The following is a 22,088-nucleotide window of genomic DNA, read 5'->3' on the forward strand; positions in this document are numbered from 1 at the left end:
TTTTCTAAATAAATAATATTAAATTGTACCCAATCTTTCTATTTTCATAAGCTTTAATTTCTTATTGTTGATTATTTTAAACAAATAGTAATTCATTTGAATAGTGCTTTGGAAAATATAAACTCTCTTGTTTTCCCTCTCAATTCTTTTTTATTAAAAAAATTATATTTATTATCTCCTATATTATACATTAATATGTAATTTATTTTTTTTATTATTATATTTAAATACACTATTAATATGTAATTATGTGTATCTAACTAAAATTATAAAATTATTGTGCCGGGGGGCGGGAAAAAAAATTAAATCCGTCCCGCCCTCCGCCTATGCACTATATTGTGTTTAAAAAAAAATTGTTTAAAAATATTTTTTTAGACTTAAATTATAATATAATTTAAATAATAAATTAAAATTTATAAATATAAAAAAAACTTAAACTCATTAGAGTTAGATTTTGCTACTAAGTCTCACATTGCTTAATGATGAATATTGTATTGTCTTGGCCTCCTATATAATAGTTGGCCTAGGAGGTCAAAGCAATTCAATGACTTGAATATAATTTTAAGTCTTTAAAAATAGTATTTTATTATAAAAATTACTTCAACTGCTTTACTTTTCAATTTTCATTTCTTATAATTTTCACTTTTCCAAATGCTCTTTAATTTTCATTTTTGTGTTCAGTTTTAAAATATGTGAATGAAGAAATATTATTATTAATCAACATATATTTAGTATAATTATAAAATATGAAAAAAAAATAAAAAATTATTATTAAAAAATAATATTATATTATTATTTTAACTAATCAAATGTGGGGTTATAGCTAGAGAGGTTTTAGATTTGAAAAATACTACTTTTACCGCTAGTTTCTACCGTTAGTTTCTACCGCTAGTTTCTACCGTTGTGAGTTTTTTTATTTATTTTTTATTATTATTTTTTACTTAATGATTAAGTAAGTATTTTTTTATAATATTATGATTCTTTTTTTATTTTTTAAATATATTTAAATGTATTAAAAAAATACAAAACAAAAAAAAAATACATTCCAAAAGCACTAGCGGGAGCCCCTGCGGAAGCTCCCAGCGGTGGGAGTAGCACTGCTCTTTAGATTTATGAAAAATATGTATTTTTTATCAAATTTTAAAAATAATTTTGATGAAACCAATGTTAATATCCACACATAAATTTTAGATAAATGCTATTATACCACCTGAGTTATAACTTATATCACTTATTTTGCTCTGTTGATGTGTCATGTAACTTGTCAAAAGAGTTAAAAATACAAATATAAAATGGTAAATGAAACTTAGAAAATGTTTGGGAATAAAATGAGATAAGAAATCAGTAAATAATAGTTAAATTATTTGTGAATAATAGTTAAATGGTTTGAGTTAAGATTTTTCTTGGGTTTTGAGAAATGAGAGAAAAAAAATTAAATAAATATATTATAAAATTAAAATATTATTAGAATAAACAAATTTAATATTATTTTTGTTTTGAAATTTAAAAAATAATATTATTTTTTGTATTATTTTAGAGACTAAACAATTTGTAATAGTTGGGTAATGATTAGATAAAAAAGTTAAAAATTAAAAATTAAAAAGTGTTTGTATTTAAGTGATGTTCGAGAAGAAGATTAAGTTCGTTTAGATAAAAAATTTGTTTTATCTCATCTCATTATTATAATTTTTTTAAAATTTATATATAAATTATAATAAATAATTATAATTTTTTATATTTCAAAACAATAATAATATTAAAAAATAATATTCTAATGACATTTTAACTCACTATCCCAACAGCACCGAATAGAGATTTTGAAGTGAGATGAAATCCCATAATATTGTATTAGCCATGCGGCGGCACATGTCTATTTCGAACTCAGCTAATATTTTAGGCACTAATTCAAGCACTAATTCACGTATATTTTATTCGAGATCAACACACATACATAATTCCAATGTTTCAAATAAAATAATCAAGCTAGAAAACTCGTGTTATTTACGTGCCAGTTGTCTGTGTTGGTTGTCTCTATTATAAATCAACACTGTTTTGGGAAAATAGAAAAGAAAAAAGGTCATGATTTGTCATGATAATTAAAATACATTTTTCCCCGCCCCCCATGTGGTGTCCAAGTTGGGTAGACAGGATCACAATCATAATAAGGCATATAACGATGGCGCAGACTGGGGTGTAAAATAAAATTGAAAAATCTGTTCAACCAATCGGATCGGATCGGATCCATAGATTTGATCCCGTATCGGTTCTTAATAATTTAACTGGTTCGATACCAATTTTTATATTTTAATTTTTAAAAATAAGTTTGAATAAAATCGAAACGGTATATATATATATATAAAAATTTTTATATTACATTATATATATTATATGCTAAATTATTAATTAATATAATCTTATTATTCATATATGGTAATTTTATAACATAAAATATAAGTCTCAATTTATGTAGTGCTACATATGTGATGGGATATTACTAGAAAAATCGGATCTGATTAGACCAAATTGAAACTAAAAAAACCAAAAGTTTTAGTTTAGTAATGAATCGGTTCATATTGGTTCCTACATTTCCAAAACTGGTGTATATGGATTTAATTCCAAAATTGACCGATTACTCCCTTAGTAGAGACGCCAAGGTTACCTTTAACTGAATGCGTATGTTTTCCTCCGTTAATACCAAAACTATTTTTCGACAGAGTTTCAAATAAGTTGGGTTGTGATTATAAGTTTCAACTTGATTCGTATAAACTTAAAAAGAAAAAAAAAAGAAAGAGATGTCTCATTTTTGTTATCATCATCTTCTCCGTAGCTTAAAAATGCATCAAATGATTCACATTTAGTTAATTTCTTAATAAATCGAATTTTTACTGAAAATAATTAGATTTATAACTTAAGGATACAATCTCAAGATAATTATGTTTATATTTTTGAATTGTATTCGCATATGATTCACTAAGCTTGGTTTGTTTTTGCAAATGAAATGAAATGAATTGTAGAGCTAAGCACCAATTAAGTCATAATTGGTATGTCCATCATTTGACTCTGACTTCGACTTGTTAAAACGGAGTCAGATTTTAGACTTTTTTTTTTTTTTTTTATGTTTTCACCTTCATATTTAGCACACTTTTTAAAAAATAAGTTTTTATGTGAGCTTTTAAATTTAAATTTTTTCAAAATTTACAATCTAAAGTAAATAATTCACTTTTGCTTCAATTTTACTAAAAAAATAAAAAAATAAAAAGCTAAACTAAACTAAATAAAAACAAATAACATACTAATATGCTTAAAAAAAATAAATAAAATAAATAAAAAGGACTAATCACTACAATAAACATCCACTCATATCATCCATCATCCACATCCAACTAAAAACTACAATAAACATTCACACTCATATATTACTATGACATGCTATTGCCTATAGATTTGTACTATGATTTTTATAAATAGTGTTTAATTACATGTTATTAATTCATTATACTTTTACTATAATTAGTGTCTAACTTATTCCTATTAATAGCTAAAGTACTATAAATTGTAATATATATTAGTATGATAATATTATATGTTTATACGTTAGTAGTTAGTTACATATTGTTCTACTAAAGTATTGCATATTATTATATTAGTTTATAACTTAATTATATACTAGACTTAGTATTCTATATTTAATTTATTATACTAGTCACTAGTGATTATATATTATATATTGGAACATTGGTTACTATACATTACTATTATTATATTATATGTTTCTATACTTTAGTTATTATACATTAATATTACATATTATTATATTTTAGTTGTTATATATTAGTATTACATGTTATTATAAAGTTATATATTAGTTATTAGTGTTTATCCATTTGTATACATGTTATTATGCTTTTTAATGTTTATGCATTAGTATTACATGTTATTATGTTTATATATTAATAATTTATTATTACATAGTAGTAATATTGTAATAGCATGTTGTTTACATATAAACTATTATTAGTCAATTTAATCTATATATATTATAGTATAAATATATTATTTAATAATAAAGAGCTCATACTAGTATAATATGGAGTTTGACTAAGTATATAAAATATAATTATATACAATTTTTTATGATTAATATATAGAAAACACATATATATTTATAAAATATATATAATATCGGTGTCGGAGTCGAAGTCGGTTCAACTCTACCTCCAACTCTGACTTCTCGAGGGAAAAAACCTTCGACTCCAACTTTGAATTGTTGGAGTCAAAGTGGAGTCGAGGTTGGAGTTAGATTTTTGAATTTTTGCTTAGTCCTAATGAGTTGAAATAAAATTTGAAAATTAAATAAAATATTGTTAAAATATATTTTTTTAATATTATTTTTATTTTGAGATTTGAAAAAGTTGAATTGTTTATTTTATTTTGTGTTAGAATTTGAAAAAATTGTAATAATTAGATGAGATAAAATGAGAATTATTTAATAGTTTACAAGTTAGTTTTATTCTTGAGATTATTATTTCATTTAGGAAAATAATAAAATTAAATAAATCATTTGTGAACAAGTTTTTTTTTCCCAAATAATTGACCATTTAATCATAAAACGTAAATATAATTTCATCATAAAATGGTACTATTTCAGTAAAAAAACTAAGGTATAAATTGATCATTTAATACTTAGCACAATTTGACTGGATTACACTATTTTTTTTACAGTATGATATTGAAAGTCGAAAAAATCCGAAAAAGTAGGGTTGTAAATAAACAAGGTTACTCGACAAGATGCTCGCATCTGTTCAGTCAAATTGGAGTTCGGCTCAATGAGCAATGCTAGGTACAGTCTCCACTTGGGGACTGCATGTACAGGCCTAAACTATTTTAACTTTAAAATTTTGTAAAATTACAAAATTATCCCTCTTAAAATAATGTTTTCTCTCATTTAAGTATGTGCCTGCACATGCAGTCCCCACTTCAGGACTGCAAATAGAATTTCTCTTTTTATCAATGTTTTGAATACCGTACCGGACGTTGTACCGGTCAAAACACTGGAACGAAATATTTCGGTACCGGTACCGTTTCGGGATAACGTTTCGGGATAATGTTTCGGAATAATCGATATATAAATAAATTATATATATAAAAATTATATTTCAAAATAATAGTCTATATATAAATAAATTATATATAAATACATATATATAAAAATTATAAATAGTCTAGTCTAAATTAGGGATTAAAATATAAATTTGTAGTATGAAAAAGCGAAAAAAAAAAAAAACATACAGGCCGAAATATCGGCCGGTATCGGCCGAAATATAGGCCGGTACAGGCCGAAATTCAGTCCGAAATGGCCGGTACCGGCCGGTACGGCCGGTATTTTAACCGGTACGGAATAGATATAATACTTGTACCGGCCGGACGGCCGAAACGAAAAATTTCGACCGTACCGGCCGGTACGGTACGAAATTTAAAACTTTACTTTTTATAGTATCATCTTTATACTCATAATGAGAGTATTTTCTCTGTTTAGATAATGAAATTATTTTTATCTTATCTAATACTTATAATTTTATCAAAATTTTACATAAGATATAATAAATAATTTATTTTTTTTAATTTTTAAAATAATAATATTAAAAAATAATATTATAATAATATTTTATTTAACTTTTAACTTTCATCTCAACCCAACTCACTATCCAAATGACATATTAATCATTAATACATGTATGCATAAAATTTATAAATATAAAAATTATATGTGCAGTCATTTTTGCGTACTCTTTTGCGCATTCTATTAATATGATTGGCCGCGTCATTTTTTTTAATATAAAATAATTATTTTGACTAATCACATCAGTAAAATGTATAAAAAATACGTAAAAGTGACTGTCTGTAGCACAACTCAAATAAATATATTAACATATTTCATAATCTTTAACGTATTAGGAGCTGGCAAATCGTGTTAAAAAATATTATCGAAATGAGAGTATTTCTGCATATAAAAATGAGAAATGATACTTGCAATCGTGAGTGTCCAAGTACCGTATAGTCGTTTTGAAAAAAATAAATAAATATGAGACCCACATGAAAATAAATTAATTTTTTAATTGTAGACCTTACTCATTTTTAAAATAACTGTATCGTATTTATACATTTTACGATTGTATATAATTTTACTGTTAAAAAATATTCTCATCATGCAGAAATGCCGTAACTGACTGTTTGTAATATGATATGATATAGCCTACATGGTTGGTGAGGATTTCTGTTCCTCACGAGGACTATGAGCTGGTTTACACCTAGCTACGCACTGCCATTAAAATATTTCCTTCCTTAAAATGCCTTCTATATTCTCAAGTATTGTTGTATTGTTGCTAATATAATCTCAAAATTAAAATTGTTTTCAGAGGGGAGGCACTCCTGAAACTATAAATGGAAGTACAGAAAGCTTTTCGTGAAGCTGGCCTGGAGTTTGCAAAACAGGTTTTTCTTTCTGCTTTTTATTAATAGCCCCTAATTCACGGTAACAATATAATATGATCTTTTGGTGATAAATCAGATCCAGAGTTTCATTGAGTCTTGGAAATACTTTCACTTGCTTCTAATGTTGGTAATTACAATGTGAACTTCTATTTATCTTGTTTTAAATTGACCAATTTGGCTATGCATGAGGAAGTTTCACCTGTTGGCTGCCTATACTAATATGGCAGAGGATCAAAGAGATACCCATGATTCTCTCTTTTTAACCTAACGTCGATAGATTTTCGGACTTTAGTTATGCTTGCGTCACTTGCACGCCTGTTGTTTGTCTAACATATCTGAGATTTTCGGACTTCAGATTTTCGGACTTCAATTGTTGGAAAGATGTAGTTCTAACATATCTGAGATTTTTTCCCCATTGATTTTACTTGCAAAATTGTGATTTTCTTGCTTAATAATTGTTTTGTTCAGGGTGTTGCCATAACGCAAGAATATTCATTGTTAGAAAACACCGAAATGTCTGCAGTTGCTCTGCTTCCAGCAGCACTTGAGGTTACTGGCTCTTCAATTCAGAACTTAATGTAATTATCCTTTATGTATTATGGTTGTTCATAATCAATCTACAATCCAGGCAATTGACATAAGAGAAATATGCTTGCCTCAATGCTGGTGCATCATTAATGGATGAGTCGAGCAGAATCACGGTGGTAAGAAGTTTTCCTAGTCTTTCTTTTTACTCATTGTCATATCTCGAAAATGCTGTTGTCTGTTTCACGAGGATAAAGAATTTTCTACATCGTTGTTCAAGTGTACCTTTCACTTGAAATAATCCTGCAGCCTTGCTAGCCTTATGTTGGTATTGGGCTTCTGACGGGATAGGATCAAAGGTATTTAATACTCTTAAGAATTGCACGATACCTAGTTTTTTTTTTTCCTTTTTAAACAGAGTTGCATGATATCTGAACCATGTTGAATTTCAGCTTCTCTTATATTGGTTTTGCTTTTCTACCATTGTTTTTTCCCAGGATATGGCTGTTCTTCCTTACAAGGATAGTCTACTGTTGTTTAGTCGGTTTTTGCAGCAGCTGGTCATGGAATCTCTTGGGAAGGAGTTTGACTTGGATGGTAATCAGGTATGTGCTACAAAGATTTGATTATTGGCTTTTGTTTGTGCAACTTAACTGGGTTGTGCAAGTTGAAGATCAATTCAAGTTCACTAGCGATAGTAGTTATTTAGATTGAAAAGGAACTGTTACTTCTTGGTGAGGGCTTCCATGGGTGAATCTGATTCTATTGAGCAAGTTTCCATTCAGATTAATGTATGCCTACTCTTGTTTTCCAATAGCCATTTTAATCACCCTGCCTACAATTAATCACTGGCATAATTATCATAATTGGGCCAAGCATACGATAAAATTTTGTTTACCAATAAAAAAAAATGGGCCAAGCATAAACTTGAGAAGAAAATTCATGAGTTTGAATGTCGGATCAAGTGGTCAAATCCCTTGAAGATAAATGTTGCGTGTATATCTATTTGTTTCTCGATATGGTTACTAAACTAAATTAGCATGTGCATAGGGTCAAACTTGAACCTAAGGCTCTGTTTAGAAACCATTCTCATGAATGCAGTGATTTCTGAAAACTGTTCTTGAGAATGGTTTCCAAAATTGTTTTTACCAAAGCACAAACAACAGAAAAATCTGTTAATATTTCTTTTTCAAAACTCTTTAAGAAAACCCCCACACCCTACGTATACATATACGCACACATGTGGGTATAAATACTTATCAAAACATATATATAAAAACAAAAACAAAAATTTGGGAGGTGGGAGCACTGAGGTGGAGGTGAGCTCCCCATCCCCCTCCTCTTGCACAGCTGCCACGTGAGTTGAGGTAGAGGGGGGATCTCCCTCTGCCAGCAGGTGCAGTGGGCAAGAATCCCCCCAGCCTCCATTTTTCACTATTCACAGATATATGCAAATTGTCTTCTTTTTTTTTTTTTAAATATATATATATATATATATATTGTTATCTTCTATGATTTTTCATCTCATTCTCCCAAAGATTTTTTTTTTCTCAATTTTCCTCAGTAAAAACATTTACAGAATACTCACTAACAGTCTAACACTCCCAAAGGCTATGGTATAAAAACACCCCTAAGGCCTTAAAACACTTTTTAAGATGCTACAGTGCTTAAACATTCCAAAACACTTGTTGTAAGCACTTACCAAATGAACCCTAAGCTTCTGTAGCTCGTGAAATAGGCCTTTTCATGTTTGTATAGAGGCAATGTTTCAACTTCCATCACATTGTTGGAAGGTCCCAACATTGTTGGCAACTGAGCATGGAGGACCTCTTTATATCGGAATATGGTCTTTCTCCGAGTTAATTACTTGGATGTACTCTTCATCAAGATGCTTCAGATGTTCAAATTGTAGTGCGACTGAAAAATTGAATTTTTGATGTCACAGGTGAATCAAGGACTTACTGTCTATGGGAACAAAGGTAGCATTTATCAGCACGCATAAGTTTTTGTTTTTGTGTTTTAAGTCTATATGATATGCCCCATGATGTGGACTGTGTTTAGTCCCGATGCACCTCTTCTTTTCTGCAGTTATATTCAACAACTGAGAGAAGGTGTGCAGAATTTCTTTGTGATGTTCATTGAGGTGCTTCGTGATAGACCCCCCCCCAGTCATGATTGGGAGCTTGAACCTGGCGTCACCTGTGTGACTACCTCTTTGGCATGCTGCAGGTTTGATCCCAAATAGCACCAAATCTAAAGATAGAAGTTCAGTTTTGTTGTGTTAACTGATAAAGCGCCGTTACTTTTATGTCCTTTTAAACTGAACATACTGATTGATTATTTCATATAGGGAACAAGGTCAACCTTGTATGCTAATGACTATGAATCTGTTTCAGTCACAGTACAAGAAGTGATACCTAGATCTGTGGGTGCACTTATAGCACTTTATGAGCAAGCAGTTGGGATATATGCCTCACTGGTCAACATCAATGCATACCATCAACCTGGTAAATATATATGTCTTTTTGCCTATATAGAAGCTTTTGGTCTGGAAGTGAGCATTGGAAGGTTGTTGTGGGTGTGTCATGCCTTGGGCACTTACATATATTATCTGGGAGTTAATATATGCACATTGATCACTTAACCTGTTTGGCATTGCTCTTTCTGATCTCTCTTTGTATCGTCTTGCTTTTAGTTGCCATCTCAGGTATTTTCTTCTTAGCCCTAGGTGCTTACTCTTGTATACGTCCCATGTACTCAGGCTTCACCTAGTCTTTTATTCATATTAATAAAATTCTTATGTATATAAAAAAAATGCCATCTCAGGTGTGGAAGCTGGGAAAAAAGCAGCAGGAGAAGTAATAGCTCTTCAGAAGCGTGTTTTGGCAGTACTCAATGAGGCCAGGTACAATGTTAATTCTTCATGCAATCTAGGTCTTTATTGTTACTCCTATTTCTTAATCTTCTTATCTTTTCTGATATTAGGGTTGAAATAGGAAGTCCTATGTAATCCTAAACATGTGTACTCAGTTATTAGCCTTGTATATATGGAGTCACCACTCTGCTGTATGTTGGGCATTTATGAAAAGATTAAAGTATTACAAGCTTACAATAAAATCCCTGGAGTGAATATATGACTGATGAAAGTGGCATAGTTTGGAGAATTGTTACTGATTACCATCAACATGTTTCTCTGTTTTCAGTTGCAAAGTGCCTGTGGAACCGCTGACTCTGGATGAAGCAGCTGAACGTTGCCATGCTCTCGAAGATGTAAATGCGCTACCTTGTATTCCCTTTTCAGGAAATATCTCACAAACAACTAAAGGCTTCGCTGACACATTTTCTTTGTTCATCTTTCTCAGATCGAAATGATCTACAAGATTATTGCTCAAATGGCTGCAAATGATAAAGCACCTATCACTGAGCAGTTCGCCACGGAGCATCAAAGTTTTCCTTGGGGGAGTGCAATGCTGGTGAGTTGTATGCTTAAATCACGGATGAAAAGCAATGTTAAATATATTATACTTCTGTTCGAATATCCCAACTTTACTGTAGTTTTGTTATTGTTGTATTGCACCACTTTATTGAAAGTGGGGATTTTTGTTGCAATAATTCAGAAATAATATTAAATTCGGGAATAATTTTTCTCATTAGTCACTATTCACTATCTAATACTTTACATTCTATAAAAAACACTCCCCACTTTATGAAAAAAAAATTGTCAATAAAATATGAGAATAAATAATAACTAATGCATAGTAAAATTTTAAACCTGGAATCTTTGTGATTGGAAATGTAACACTGAGCTAAATGGACACCACCCTGGTTCAAAATCTAAGAATTTTGGCATTAGTGGACTCGAGTTGTGGGAATGCTGATTTACTTCTTGCACTCATTGTAACAAGGCCAATAGTCCACGCTTATGCTGGCCTATCATTTTATTGTGTGGGCCAAGAATATCGGACTTCTTGAGCAGAGAATGCTGAAGAAGTAGACCAAACTGCGGAACATTATTTGAAGAACACAGCCACTTCGATAAAAGTGACTGTCATTCTTTAGCTGTTCTGTTCTGCTTTGTGTATGTGTCTCTTTCCCCCTACAGTTCTGCTACAGGTACCCGTATTTCGGGTACCCGTTGCGGAACCACTGAGGTGGCGTTAGCCACGTCAGTTTAGTTTGAATACGAAATATGAAAAAAAAAAAAAAAAAAGGGGAAAGAAGTAGACGGAAAGGGGAGAAACGAGCGCGAAAATTGTTTCTGAAAGCCTGAAAGCAGAAAGCATTTTGCGGTGAACCCATTCTGCGCGATAGCCGTTCTTCATCGTGGTCCGATTGAGCTGAAGACAAAAGCACCAGAAAGAAGTTTGCGGTGAAAAGAAAAGCCCCATAAACCATTTCGCGCTGAAGAAGAAAAGCAACAAAATTTATTTTGCAGAGAAACCATTTTTGTGGGTTCCGAGTTCTGAAACGATTTTGCTGCGAAAAGAAAAGCGGGTTCTTCGTTTCAAGTGAGTGCCGTCGTACCCATTCCGTATTTGTTTTATTTTTTTTCTATTTTTCTTCATCGTGTTCCATCTTCCATGGCCAGATGAGCATTTATTGATTTCTTATTTTTTTATGTTTTATGCATCTAAGTTTTAGTTGTGGGTATGAGCATTCTTTTGTATATTTTCTATTTTTTTATGTTTTATGCATCGTGTTCCATCTTCCATGGCCAGATGAGCATTCTCTGTTTTAGTATTCTATTTCTATTTTTGTATATTTTTCGCCACTGAGTGTGATAGTATATTCCTCAACTCATTCGACACCCTCAGGAATTTATTGAACACAGAACACATGAACACAGAGAGTTTTCATGTTCTATATAAACTCTAGCATGATTCACATGAACACAGAGATTTTTTATTGAACACACGAACACTGAGTTTTCATGATCTATATAAACTCTAGCATGATTCACATGAACACAGAGAGTTGTCAGTTTGGGATCCACATGTAGACCATATCACATTGCCATAGAAATGGTTTCTCTGCAAAAGGTGATCAATGACACCTTGGAGAAGAGCTGGAATTGGCTCTATCGTGCCTGTAAACATAGAACACAAATAGCAAGCTTTTTTTACAATTTGCAGTGGTGTATGTCATGGTGATTTCATGGATCATAGCAAGCTTTTTTAAACTCACGAAAGTCAATTTCAATTTTTTATTTTTTATTTTTTTTCTTAAATCAGAAGGATAAGGCCTTAACTCACCCGAGAGTTCTCCATGGTGTCTAGCTTCCCGTAGTTCATTAACAAAGTCATTCAACTTAAAGAGCTCTGTATCAGTGAATACGTCTTCATATAACTTCAACCCTTTCACAACATTCACCTGCCAATTGCAATCATCTGCAATCAGTAATAGCAATCCAGCTGCTATTCCTTTATAGCATAAGTACTACAGGATATCAACTTATTTGTTTTCAGGTTGTTAATGGGAAAGCATTTGATTTAACTCTATCAGTGATTTAAAGCCTTTAAAATTCACAATTTAAATCAAATGCTTGCCATGCCTTCTGGCCAAAGCTGTGAGGATTTAATGCCAGGAGGGACCAGCTTGGTCTGTGACATCATGTTGAAAGAGATCCATGAAATGATGAAATAGTGAATCAACTCTAGAAATTATCCGTCATGCATGATCTATTGTAAATATGCTTTTTTTTTTTTTTAAGGAAACAAGACCAACATAATTCTTGACAAATCCCTATTGATGGTCCCTCCCAGAAAGTCATCTAGTGTTGCTGGCTTTGCTGCCATTATCCAAGTTGTTTAAAAAAGAACACCTAAAGATAGATATAGCACGTGCGTTTTTTTATTTATATATTAAAGCTTTTTAGTTATATACATGTATATATGTTTGTTTTATTTCAATATTTTTCAAGATAGATGACATCTCGTTTTTAATTCCTCATCCTCACGTAGTCCATGCAATTGGTCCCACTAAAAACCAACAACTAGTAAACATTTATTATTCATACCTTTCACTACATTCTAGTTAGTGGTCATTAGAATTCAGCTCTTCATCATTTTGGTTTCTTTCTTTAGTTTATTCATATTTCCAACCACAGCATAGCCTTTTGTGTAAATTATATATATATATAAGCCGTTTGGATACATGCATGATAAGAAGTAAAATTGTGCAATGCTGAGTTGGTATGTGCAGTAATTAGCTTGCCATGCCTTCTGGCCAAAGCTGTGAGGATTTAATGCCAGGAGGGACCAGCTTGGTCTGTGACATCATGTTGAAAGAGATCCATGAAATGATGAAATAGTGAATCAACTCTAGAAATTATCCGTCATGCATGATCTATTGTAAATATGCTTTTTTTTTTTTTTAAGGAAACAAGACCAACATAATTCTTGACAAATCCCTATTGATGGTCCCTCCCAGAAAGTCATCTAGTGTTGCTGGCTTTGCTGCCATTATCCAAGTTGTTTAAAAAAGAACACCTAAAGATAGATATAGCACGTGCGTTTTTTTATTTATATATTAAAGCTTTTTAGTTATATACATGTATATATGTTTGTTTTATTTCAATATTTTTCAAGATAGATGACATCTCGTTTTTAATTCCTCATCCTCACGTAGTCCATGCAATTGGTCCCACTAAAAACCAACAACTAGTAAACATTTATTATTCATACCTTTCACTACATTCTAGTTAGTGGTCATTAGAATTCAGCTCTTCATCATTTTGGTTTCTTTCTTTAGTTTATTCATATTTCCAACCACAGCATAGCCTTTTGTGTAAATTATATATATATATAAGCCGTTTGGATACATGCATGATAAGAAGTAAAATTGTGCAATGCTGAGTTGGTATGTGCAGTAATTAGCTTGCCATGCCTTCTGGCCAAAGCTGTGAGGATTTAATGCCAGGAGGGACCAGCTTGGTCTGTGACATCATGTTGAAAGAGATCCATGAAATGATGAAATAGTGAATCAACTCTAGAAATACTGAAACGTAGTTATCTACTTGACATCATGTTTATTTTCATTCAAATAAACATGAATTTTGAGTTAAATCTAGAATTTTTTATTCCTTCTTTCTATGGCAACAACGGTTCAGGAAATTTCCAAGATGGTGGAGAGTTCAAACTCTAAAATCACATGACTTTTTTTCTTTATTGCTTTATTGATCTTTTTTTTTTCTTTTTTATTTTTGAGAAGAAAAAATAATTCGTGCAATTATGCAGTTTATCTCCTCTCGGCATGGAAAAAGGGGAAGAAGACTCATCTTTGCAAACACCATCTCTTTCAAATTCCCCAACCGCGGTATGTTATATTTTATAAAAATTTGCTTTATTTCTGTGTTGAGTTGATATTTATTTGCAAAATACATAAATAACTTGTGTAATAACATGTTAGGATATACCATCAAGTACACGGTACTTTGTAGATTACACTAGTGCTGGTTACTACGGACCACTTCCTGGCTGGCCAATGCCTTTTCCGCCATATCCAGATGGCGGCCAATATCCAACAAGCGCCGCTATGAGTGGAGGAGATGATACAGAGGAAGCACCTCTATGTAGAGAAACTGATATTCCATGTACCTCTGGAATAGGTGAAGAAAGCAAAGAAGATAGACCAAATTTACAAGAAACTGAGGAAGGCATTGTTGGGACACCGCAGTTAGAGGATGACGTTGGTGGTGATATGATTGAAGAGCCAAAGTCGGGAATGGAGTTTAATTCTTTTGAAGAATTAATGGATTATTATAAGCAATATGCTAAGAAATCAGGGTTTGGGGTAATGATAAGAAGGACTGATAAAGGGGATGATGGGACTGTCCGATATGCCACCATTGGTTGTGCCCGTGGTGGGAAGGCCCGGAATAGGACATTGAATGTCGCTAGACCACGTCCAACAGGAAAGACAGAGTGTAAGGCAAAGGTTAATGCCTTAAAAGTTGATGGAAAGTTCCGGTTGACAACAGTGAATAATCTCCATAACCATGGCCTTAGCCCAAATAAATCTCGCTTCTTCCGATGTAATAGAGAAGTGAGTGACTCTGTAAAAAGAGTCCTAGATATAAATGATATGGCTGGGATCCGAATGAATAAGAGTTTCGGATCTCTCGTCGTTGGCGCTGGTGGATTCGAGAACCTTCCATTTTTAGAAAAGGATTGTCGTAATTATATCGACAAGGCAAGACATCTAAGGCTTGGGAAAGGTGGTGCTGAAGCTCTTCGAGAGTATTTTTGTAGGATGCAGTACAAAAATCCTGGTTTCTTTGCACTGATTGATTTGGATGATGACGGGAGGTTAAGGAATGTCTTCTGGGCAGACCCCCGTAGTAGGGCAGCCTACCAATATTTCGGGGATGTGGTGACATTCGACACTACATACCTGACAAATAGGTATGGGATGCCCTTTGCACCATTTGTTGGTGTAAACCACCATGGGCAGTCTATTCTGTTGGGAGCAGGATTGATTTCCAGTGAGGATACAGAGACCTTTGTGTGGTTATTTCAGACGTGGTTGCAGTGTATGGATGGTATCGCTCCGAAAGCTATTATCACCGATCAGGACAGAGCGATGAAAAATGCAATTGCTATTGTCTTTCCTGAAAGCCGACATCGACTTTGTTTGTGGCATATTCTGAAAAAAGTTCCCGAGAAGCTGTCCTCTTATGCTTCCTACAAAAGTGGGATGAAGAATGCATTGATGAAATGTGTGTATGATACACAAACTGTTGATGAGTTTGAGAAATGTTGGGATCATTTTATCACCTCTTACAAGTTGCATGAGAACGCCTGGCTTTCAAGTTTATACACTGAGCGTGAGTATTGGGTGCCAGCATTCTTGAAGGACTGTTTTTGGGCTGGGATGAGTACAACGCAACGCAGCGAGAGCATGAATGCTTTTTTCGATGGCTATGTTCATGCAAAAACAAACTTGAAAGAATTTGTCGATCAGTTTGATAGTGCGTTGAAAAAAAAAGTTGAGAGTGAAAATAACGCGGACTTCCATTCATTTAGCGTTACCATTCCTTGCATATCTAGATCTCCTATCGAGAAGAGATTTCAAGAACTGTACACAAATGCTAAATTTAGGGAAGTTCAGATGCAACTTACTGGCATTATCGATTTGGATCCAGAGTTACTTAAGAGGGATGGTGCAGTAAAGACCTATCTGATAGAGGACGAAGTTCGGGTTGAAGAGTTCAGTAAGTCTGTTACGTTTTCTGTGGACTTTAGTGAGGAAAATGCAGATGCTAAGTGTTCGTGTGGTTTATTCCAGATGAGGGGTATATTGTGCAGGCACATTCTCGCTGTATTTAAATGTAACGGGATAAAATCCCTGCCAGAGAAGTACATTTTAGACCGATGGAGAAAGGATATCAAAAGGAGATACACGTTAATCGATACCAGCTATGACGCAGGGGATCAACGGCCAGATGCTTCCAGATATGCAAGTCTATTAAAAATCTGTTACCAAATGATTACTCATGCAGCGGGTTCAAAAAAACATACTGAGGATGCCACACATAAGTTACACGCAATGATTGAATTATATACTGAGAATCAAGAACCCCCATCGATTTCCCTCACTGGTTCGAATGTTGGTTGTACTCAAAATGACACAGGCACAGTGGGTAGCTCAAAACAAGTACTCAGTCCATTAGTTGTCAGAGGGAAAGGCAGACCCCCATCCCTGAGGAGAGCATCCAGAATGGAAAAAGATATGCGGAGAGTTAAAGGAAAGACAAAGAAAGCAGAATTGAAACGGAAACAGGTACTCATTATTGAAGCTTTAAATATACATGTTTATATCAATAAATTTATTAATGCAATAACTGTCCGATATGCAAATGGTACTTGTTTATTAGAGAGAAGGCGGAGATATACCAGGGCAAGACACGTGCAGAAATTTATTTGGCCCATCAGAGGTAGATATTTCTAATGTTGGATACGTGCATACATATTAGGAATATATATTTGAATTGTTATATATATGTATTGATTTTTTATTTCTTTATTGAAGCTTGTCCAAGAGAAATCCGTTAATGTGGTTGGTGGAACCCAGCTCGGAGAAAGGATGATTGGGAGTCAAGAAAGTGTAATATTTCTACACTTTTTAATTGTTAAGAGTAATATTGACAATGCTGAATATTTTTGTACATGAGCAATGTCATAGTGTCGATGCATAAGTCTGTTATATACATATATATTATATATGATTTGCACCTCTTATGTTGGTTGTATACATCTGAGTTACAACTAGTGTCGATGCCTTAGTCCAAATAAATTTTTGTGCATGAGCAATGTCATAGTGTTTTTCGGGCTGGGAAGGGGTTGGGTGATCAGTTGGGGTTATATGCATTCTGCAGCTGCCGAAAGTGGGTTATATCACCTCTTACTGTAATACTCAGCAGAGATATATGCATCATGTGGGAGTTTTAATCAGGCAAAGAACTAAGTTTTAATATTGACTCTCTCCTTGTTCTAACAAGTTTGATCTGCTTTGCCATGTAACAGGGGTTGCGCTGACCTCTTGGTTAGCTTGCATTCTGTAGCTGCCGAAAGTAAGCATGAGAACTGTGTATAGGAAGTTCTCATGTTCAGAAAGGGGTGCTGTTGCGAAAGACCTTTCAAGCAACTCGTGAAACTTGTAATGCATTTTTGGAACAATTGTCGTGGTTTTCCAATAGGGGAGAGCTGCAGCTGCTGTTATGATCTTTATTATATTTTTTTTTTCTTCTTCCTTTGGTAGTTGTAGAAACAACTTATGTGAAGTTCAGGTCTTTTACAGTTATTACTCAAAATTGTGACTTTGTTATTTTGTGATCCCAAAATTGTGACTTTGTTATTTTGTGATCCCAAACTATATAGCTTCTGATATAAACGATATAGCATGCAACGGAGGAATTTTGGCATGATTTATTAGAGGCATCAGAGCCCCAGTAGGGAGGATTGAACCGTCCAGTTTATAGTCCCATGGTCCAATAAATGCTTATCCATGTAACTTATTGGAACACAAAAAGTGTTGGTTTCTTCTTCTCCTTTTTAAAATAAAAAACCAGTTTAAAACACTGCAGCTTTCGGTCGTTAAAACACTGGAGCTTTCGGTCTCCCTGTTGCATTTTCGGTTCTTGAAAGGACTGAGCCAAACAAATTATCACTGGATGGAACTTACAGTTATGCCTCTATGTTCTCATTTATACTTTCTTTTCTGTTTTTTTTAGGTCTGAAATGATAATGTTCATAGGAGATCTAAGCATGCCAAATTTCAAATAATAAACAATTTCTGGAAGCATCTAGTTACTTGTAACATTGTTTAAGAGATAAGCCACAACATTGTCCCGACCATGTATAACTTAAGACTAAAAAAGTATTATAAAAATAAAGAAATTGTTTACAAAATGATTGTCAAGAAAAAAAAAAAAAAAAAAGGCCAACAACATGGTGCAATATTACGCAAACAGGGATCAGATTGTTAATTCAACTTGCTCCAATAATAATGACAAAAACTACACGAATTGCATAAGTCAAAATTAAATTCCCTTCCAAAATGCAAGTACTTCCTGAATGAAATTCCCTTACACAGATACAAGTAGCTACTTCCACAAGTCATTAACATAAAATAGAATTAGACTATTGCATCAGACTAAGTTCTAACATCACCAACCAACATATAAACAAAGAATATATACATAGGAACTAACTTCCATCACTAATCCTAAGTAACTTATTTGCAAGCCAAGTAACATGCTACAACAAATGCGGCAGCCCAATACACCCGAAGTAATTTGCATGAACGTCTTATTTTAGCTTCGCGAACAACAAGTGCCAACTCTTTGTTCACAACGTCATCATTTCTATTCGATAGCAGCATCTCTCTCATCTCAATCTCATCCGCTCTCTTACGGAGGTCAAGCTTGCTCTTTTCGATCTCGTCGAGTATCTTCTCCAGCTCTTTCTTGGTTCTTAACAGTTGATAATGAGTTTCTCCAAGATCGTAGTTTCTTACTTCATCCGCCTCTACCCATTTGAAATACTTACAATATGGTAATCCCTAATCATTTTAAACATCTTTTCAAAACTTCTTAGATGCACATAATATTAACAAATTTTATTGAACATGAATGTAGTTACCTTCGTGTTGTACTTAGGACACCCTAAGAAGGGTCGTCCTGGATTTTTTGCAGTAGATGAGTATCTCAATTGGGCTTCAACTTCACAGAAGCATAATGGTCGACACAGAGTTTGTTCACCAAAATATGAAGAAGAGTCCGTGGTGAATGATGAGATATTCTTAAATTTAATCTAATTGAGACAAACATGATAGTTAAATTGAAATGGTGTAAAATATACGTATGTTTATACCTACTGCATTATAGTTAAATTCAAGGCCAAGCATTATTAATATGATAGTACTCAATTAGGTTAGTATTAATGTTATTAATCTACGTCTGTTTTACCTACTGCATTATACTAGTTTCACTTGACAAAAGGGCAAACACAGACAAAAAAGTTCAAGTCATTAATAAAAGGAGTCCCTCTTTTATACAGAGACAACTTGAAGATACTGGTTTCACTTGAAGAATGAACAGCCCTCGAGTCAGGGACATCAGCAGCATATGCCATAATCATTTTCTTGGGTATTTTCTTTTATTTGAACGCACACTGTCCTATTTCCATGCTTCTAAGACATAGCTATGAACCTTCTTCTAGTAAAGCAATTTGACCAGTTGGTATCAGTTGAACACTCAAATGCATAACAATTATCGGGATTCTCGCATTAAATTAGCATAATCATATCTCCAATTTTACTAATGGCTTCAAAACCAGGGAAGGAAATAGAAATTATAGTCATAGCAATGTTAATATCATTCTTCAAATTATAATACCAAAAAAAACCAATTCTTTTTTATGACAATGATGAAATTATCAACATGAAACAGAGCTATATTTGTACGTGCATATATGCAAATTTCTCTTTAAGACTATATTAATGCCGGAAATTGGAGCAATATTAATGCCTACAGATTTAAGAATATTAATGACTATATTAAAACAGAGAGAGATGTTATGGGCTGAAGAAACACTACCAAATCAAATAAACCGGGTGCAATTTCCTTATAAATGTATTTGATATTGTCTAAATCAAATAAATTAGTTGCAATTTTGAATCTAAAACAAATGTTATTTCGAATAAGTGAGAGTTTCCAAATATATAATTTACGGTTAGGGTTAGGGTTAGGGTTTCCAGATTCTCAAAATAGAAATAATCATGTGCACATTCAATATTTCTAGAAAAATGAAATGCTATTTCGAATAAATGAGACTAATCGAAATCTCCCAATTACGGTTAGGGTTTCCACAAATTCAAAACTAAACCCATACCGATTGGGTGATTTTGAGAACACCCATGAGATCGAGGATTCAAGAGAATGAGAACACCCATCTAGTTCAAGAGAAACCCGATACCTGTGACTCCCTTCGTGTTTCGTCTGGCAGCACATTGGTGGGCAAAATTGTTTGAGGAGAAGTTTGTGCCCCCCCATCGTAACTTTGTGGGGAAATGGAGCACGCCGCAAGCTTGGAGCTGTTTATAGTGCAAGCTGAAGATTGGGGTTCTTCGTGCGATTTCATGGGTGTAGTGCGAGCTGAAGACCGTATTTCTTCGTGCGATTCCATGGGTGTTTTAGGGTTCGTCTTCAGACCTAAGGTGTCCGATTGCGGGTTGTATACTCGATTTAGAAAGCATTAAGCCTGAAACAGACTAAGGTCCAAACGCACCGTTTGACTTAAGGTGCAAACGCACCGTTTCAATTATGCTGAGTTGGAACCGGGTACGCGGCGTGTCCCCCGTCCCGGGTGCAACCAGCATTTTTCTTCCCCCTACTTGTTTTATAGTTTGACAATTACTTAGCTGAGTTACCGTGGCTGACTGCATATATGACAAGTCCGCCGGCCAATTCGAAAAGAGAGCGCTGTCCTTATCAAAGTTTTAACAGTAAAATGCGAACGTTATACAAATATTTTGTTATAATCTAAAGATTCTAAATTATAATCTTTCAATATTTATGATATTGAATTAGCATAATTCAAGTATTTATCTAATCTAAGAAAAATGATACACAGTTCTGTTTGAAATTAGGGGTATTTTTGTAAAATAATTTATAAAAATAATTTTATTTTATTGAAAAATAATTTTATTTAAAAATCTGTCTTTATACCACTCACAATCTACGTGATATAATTTGATTTAAAAAATAAATTTTTAATTTTTAATTTTATAAATGAAATTATGTTATGTAAATTACATGTGGAGTAAAAATTTTTAAGGTCTCGTTTATTTTCACAAAATTTTTCATCTCATATCATCTAATCATTACAATTTTTTTAAATTTTCTCACAAAATAAAATAAACAATTTAATTTTTTTTTAATTTTTAAATAAAATTAATATTAAAGAAATATATTTTACTAACATTTTATTTAACTTTTAACTTTTATCTCAATTCATTTAATCTCATATGTAAAAATAAAATAAGCCTAAATAACACTATTTTTTATTAAAATATTATAAAAATAGTTATAAGTGTATGATTACCCGATCTCTAAACATGTATTGTTTTATCTTAGATCAAGATGTTGGAGCAACACAAAAATAATAATAAAAAAAAGTGAAAAATAATAGCTGTGGATGGAATGTTCAAATCAAATGTTTTCAAATTAAAAAGTCCTTGCTCTTATAATATATATAATTATTAAGAATATGAAATGATTGTCGGCTGTCAATCGTGTCATGAAATAAAATTACGTGTCTGTCTGCTGAGTGAGCTTAGCAATTTAGGCAGATAGGTGTAACAAACAAACAAACAACGACCAGCAAGAGAAGTATGGGCCAAGTGGGACCTATTCATGTGACTGTTGAGGTTTTTCTATTTTCGAGTGTCGTGTAGGCGGGAATTTAGTAAAAAGGTGTCCCCACTTGCAACGTTCGACTTGTTTCTACCTTTTTTAAATGAATAGAACGGAACGGAGCTTCTATTTGCACGTCAACTACCCGTTACTTTTT

General features: G+C 32.8%; 1 protein-coding gene and 1 pseudogene across 1 annotated transcript; both read left to right on the forward strand.

Annotated features, from left to right (window-relative positions):
• The first annotated feature begins 6,404 nt into the window (after positions 1-6,404).
• On the forward strand, positions 6,405-11,012 carry LOC109001123 (annotated as a pseudogene).
• A 348-nt stretch (positions 11,013-11,360) lies between these two features.
• On the forward strand, positions 11,361-17,951 carry LOC109017051 (protein FAR1-RELATED SEQUENCE 5-like). Its single transcript, XM_035693682.1, has 6 exons — positions 11,361-11,525; positions 14,253-14,331; positions 14,425-16,797; positions 16,892-16,951; positions 17,047-17,121; positions 17,541-17,951. Exons 2-6 carry the CDS (start codon positions 14,269-14,271, stop codon positions 17,550-17,552), a joined length of 2,583 nt encoding a protein of 860 aa, XP_035549575.1. The 5' UTR covers positions 11,361-11,525; positions 14,253-14,268; the 3' UTR covers positions 17,553-17,951.
• The last annotated feature ends 4,137 nt before the right edge of the window (positions 17,952-22,088 follow it).

The sequence above is a fragment of the Juglans regia genome, chromosome 8 (genome assembly GCF_001411555.2).
Source record: "Juglans regia cultivar Chandler chromosome 8, Walnut 2.0, whole genome shotgun sequence".
NCBI classification, from domain to species: Eukaryota; Viridiplantae; Streptophyta; class Magnoliopsida; order Fagales; family Juglandaceae; genus Juglans; species Juglans regia.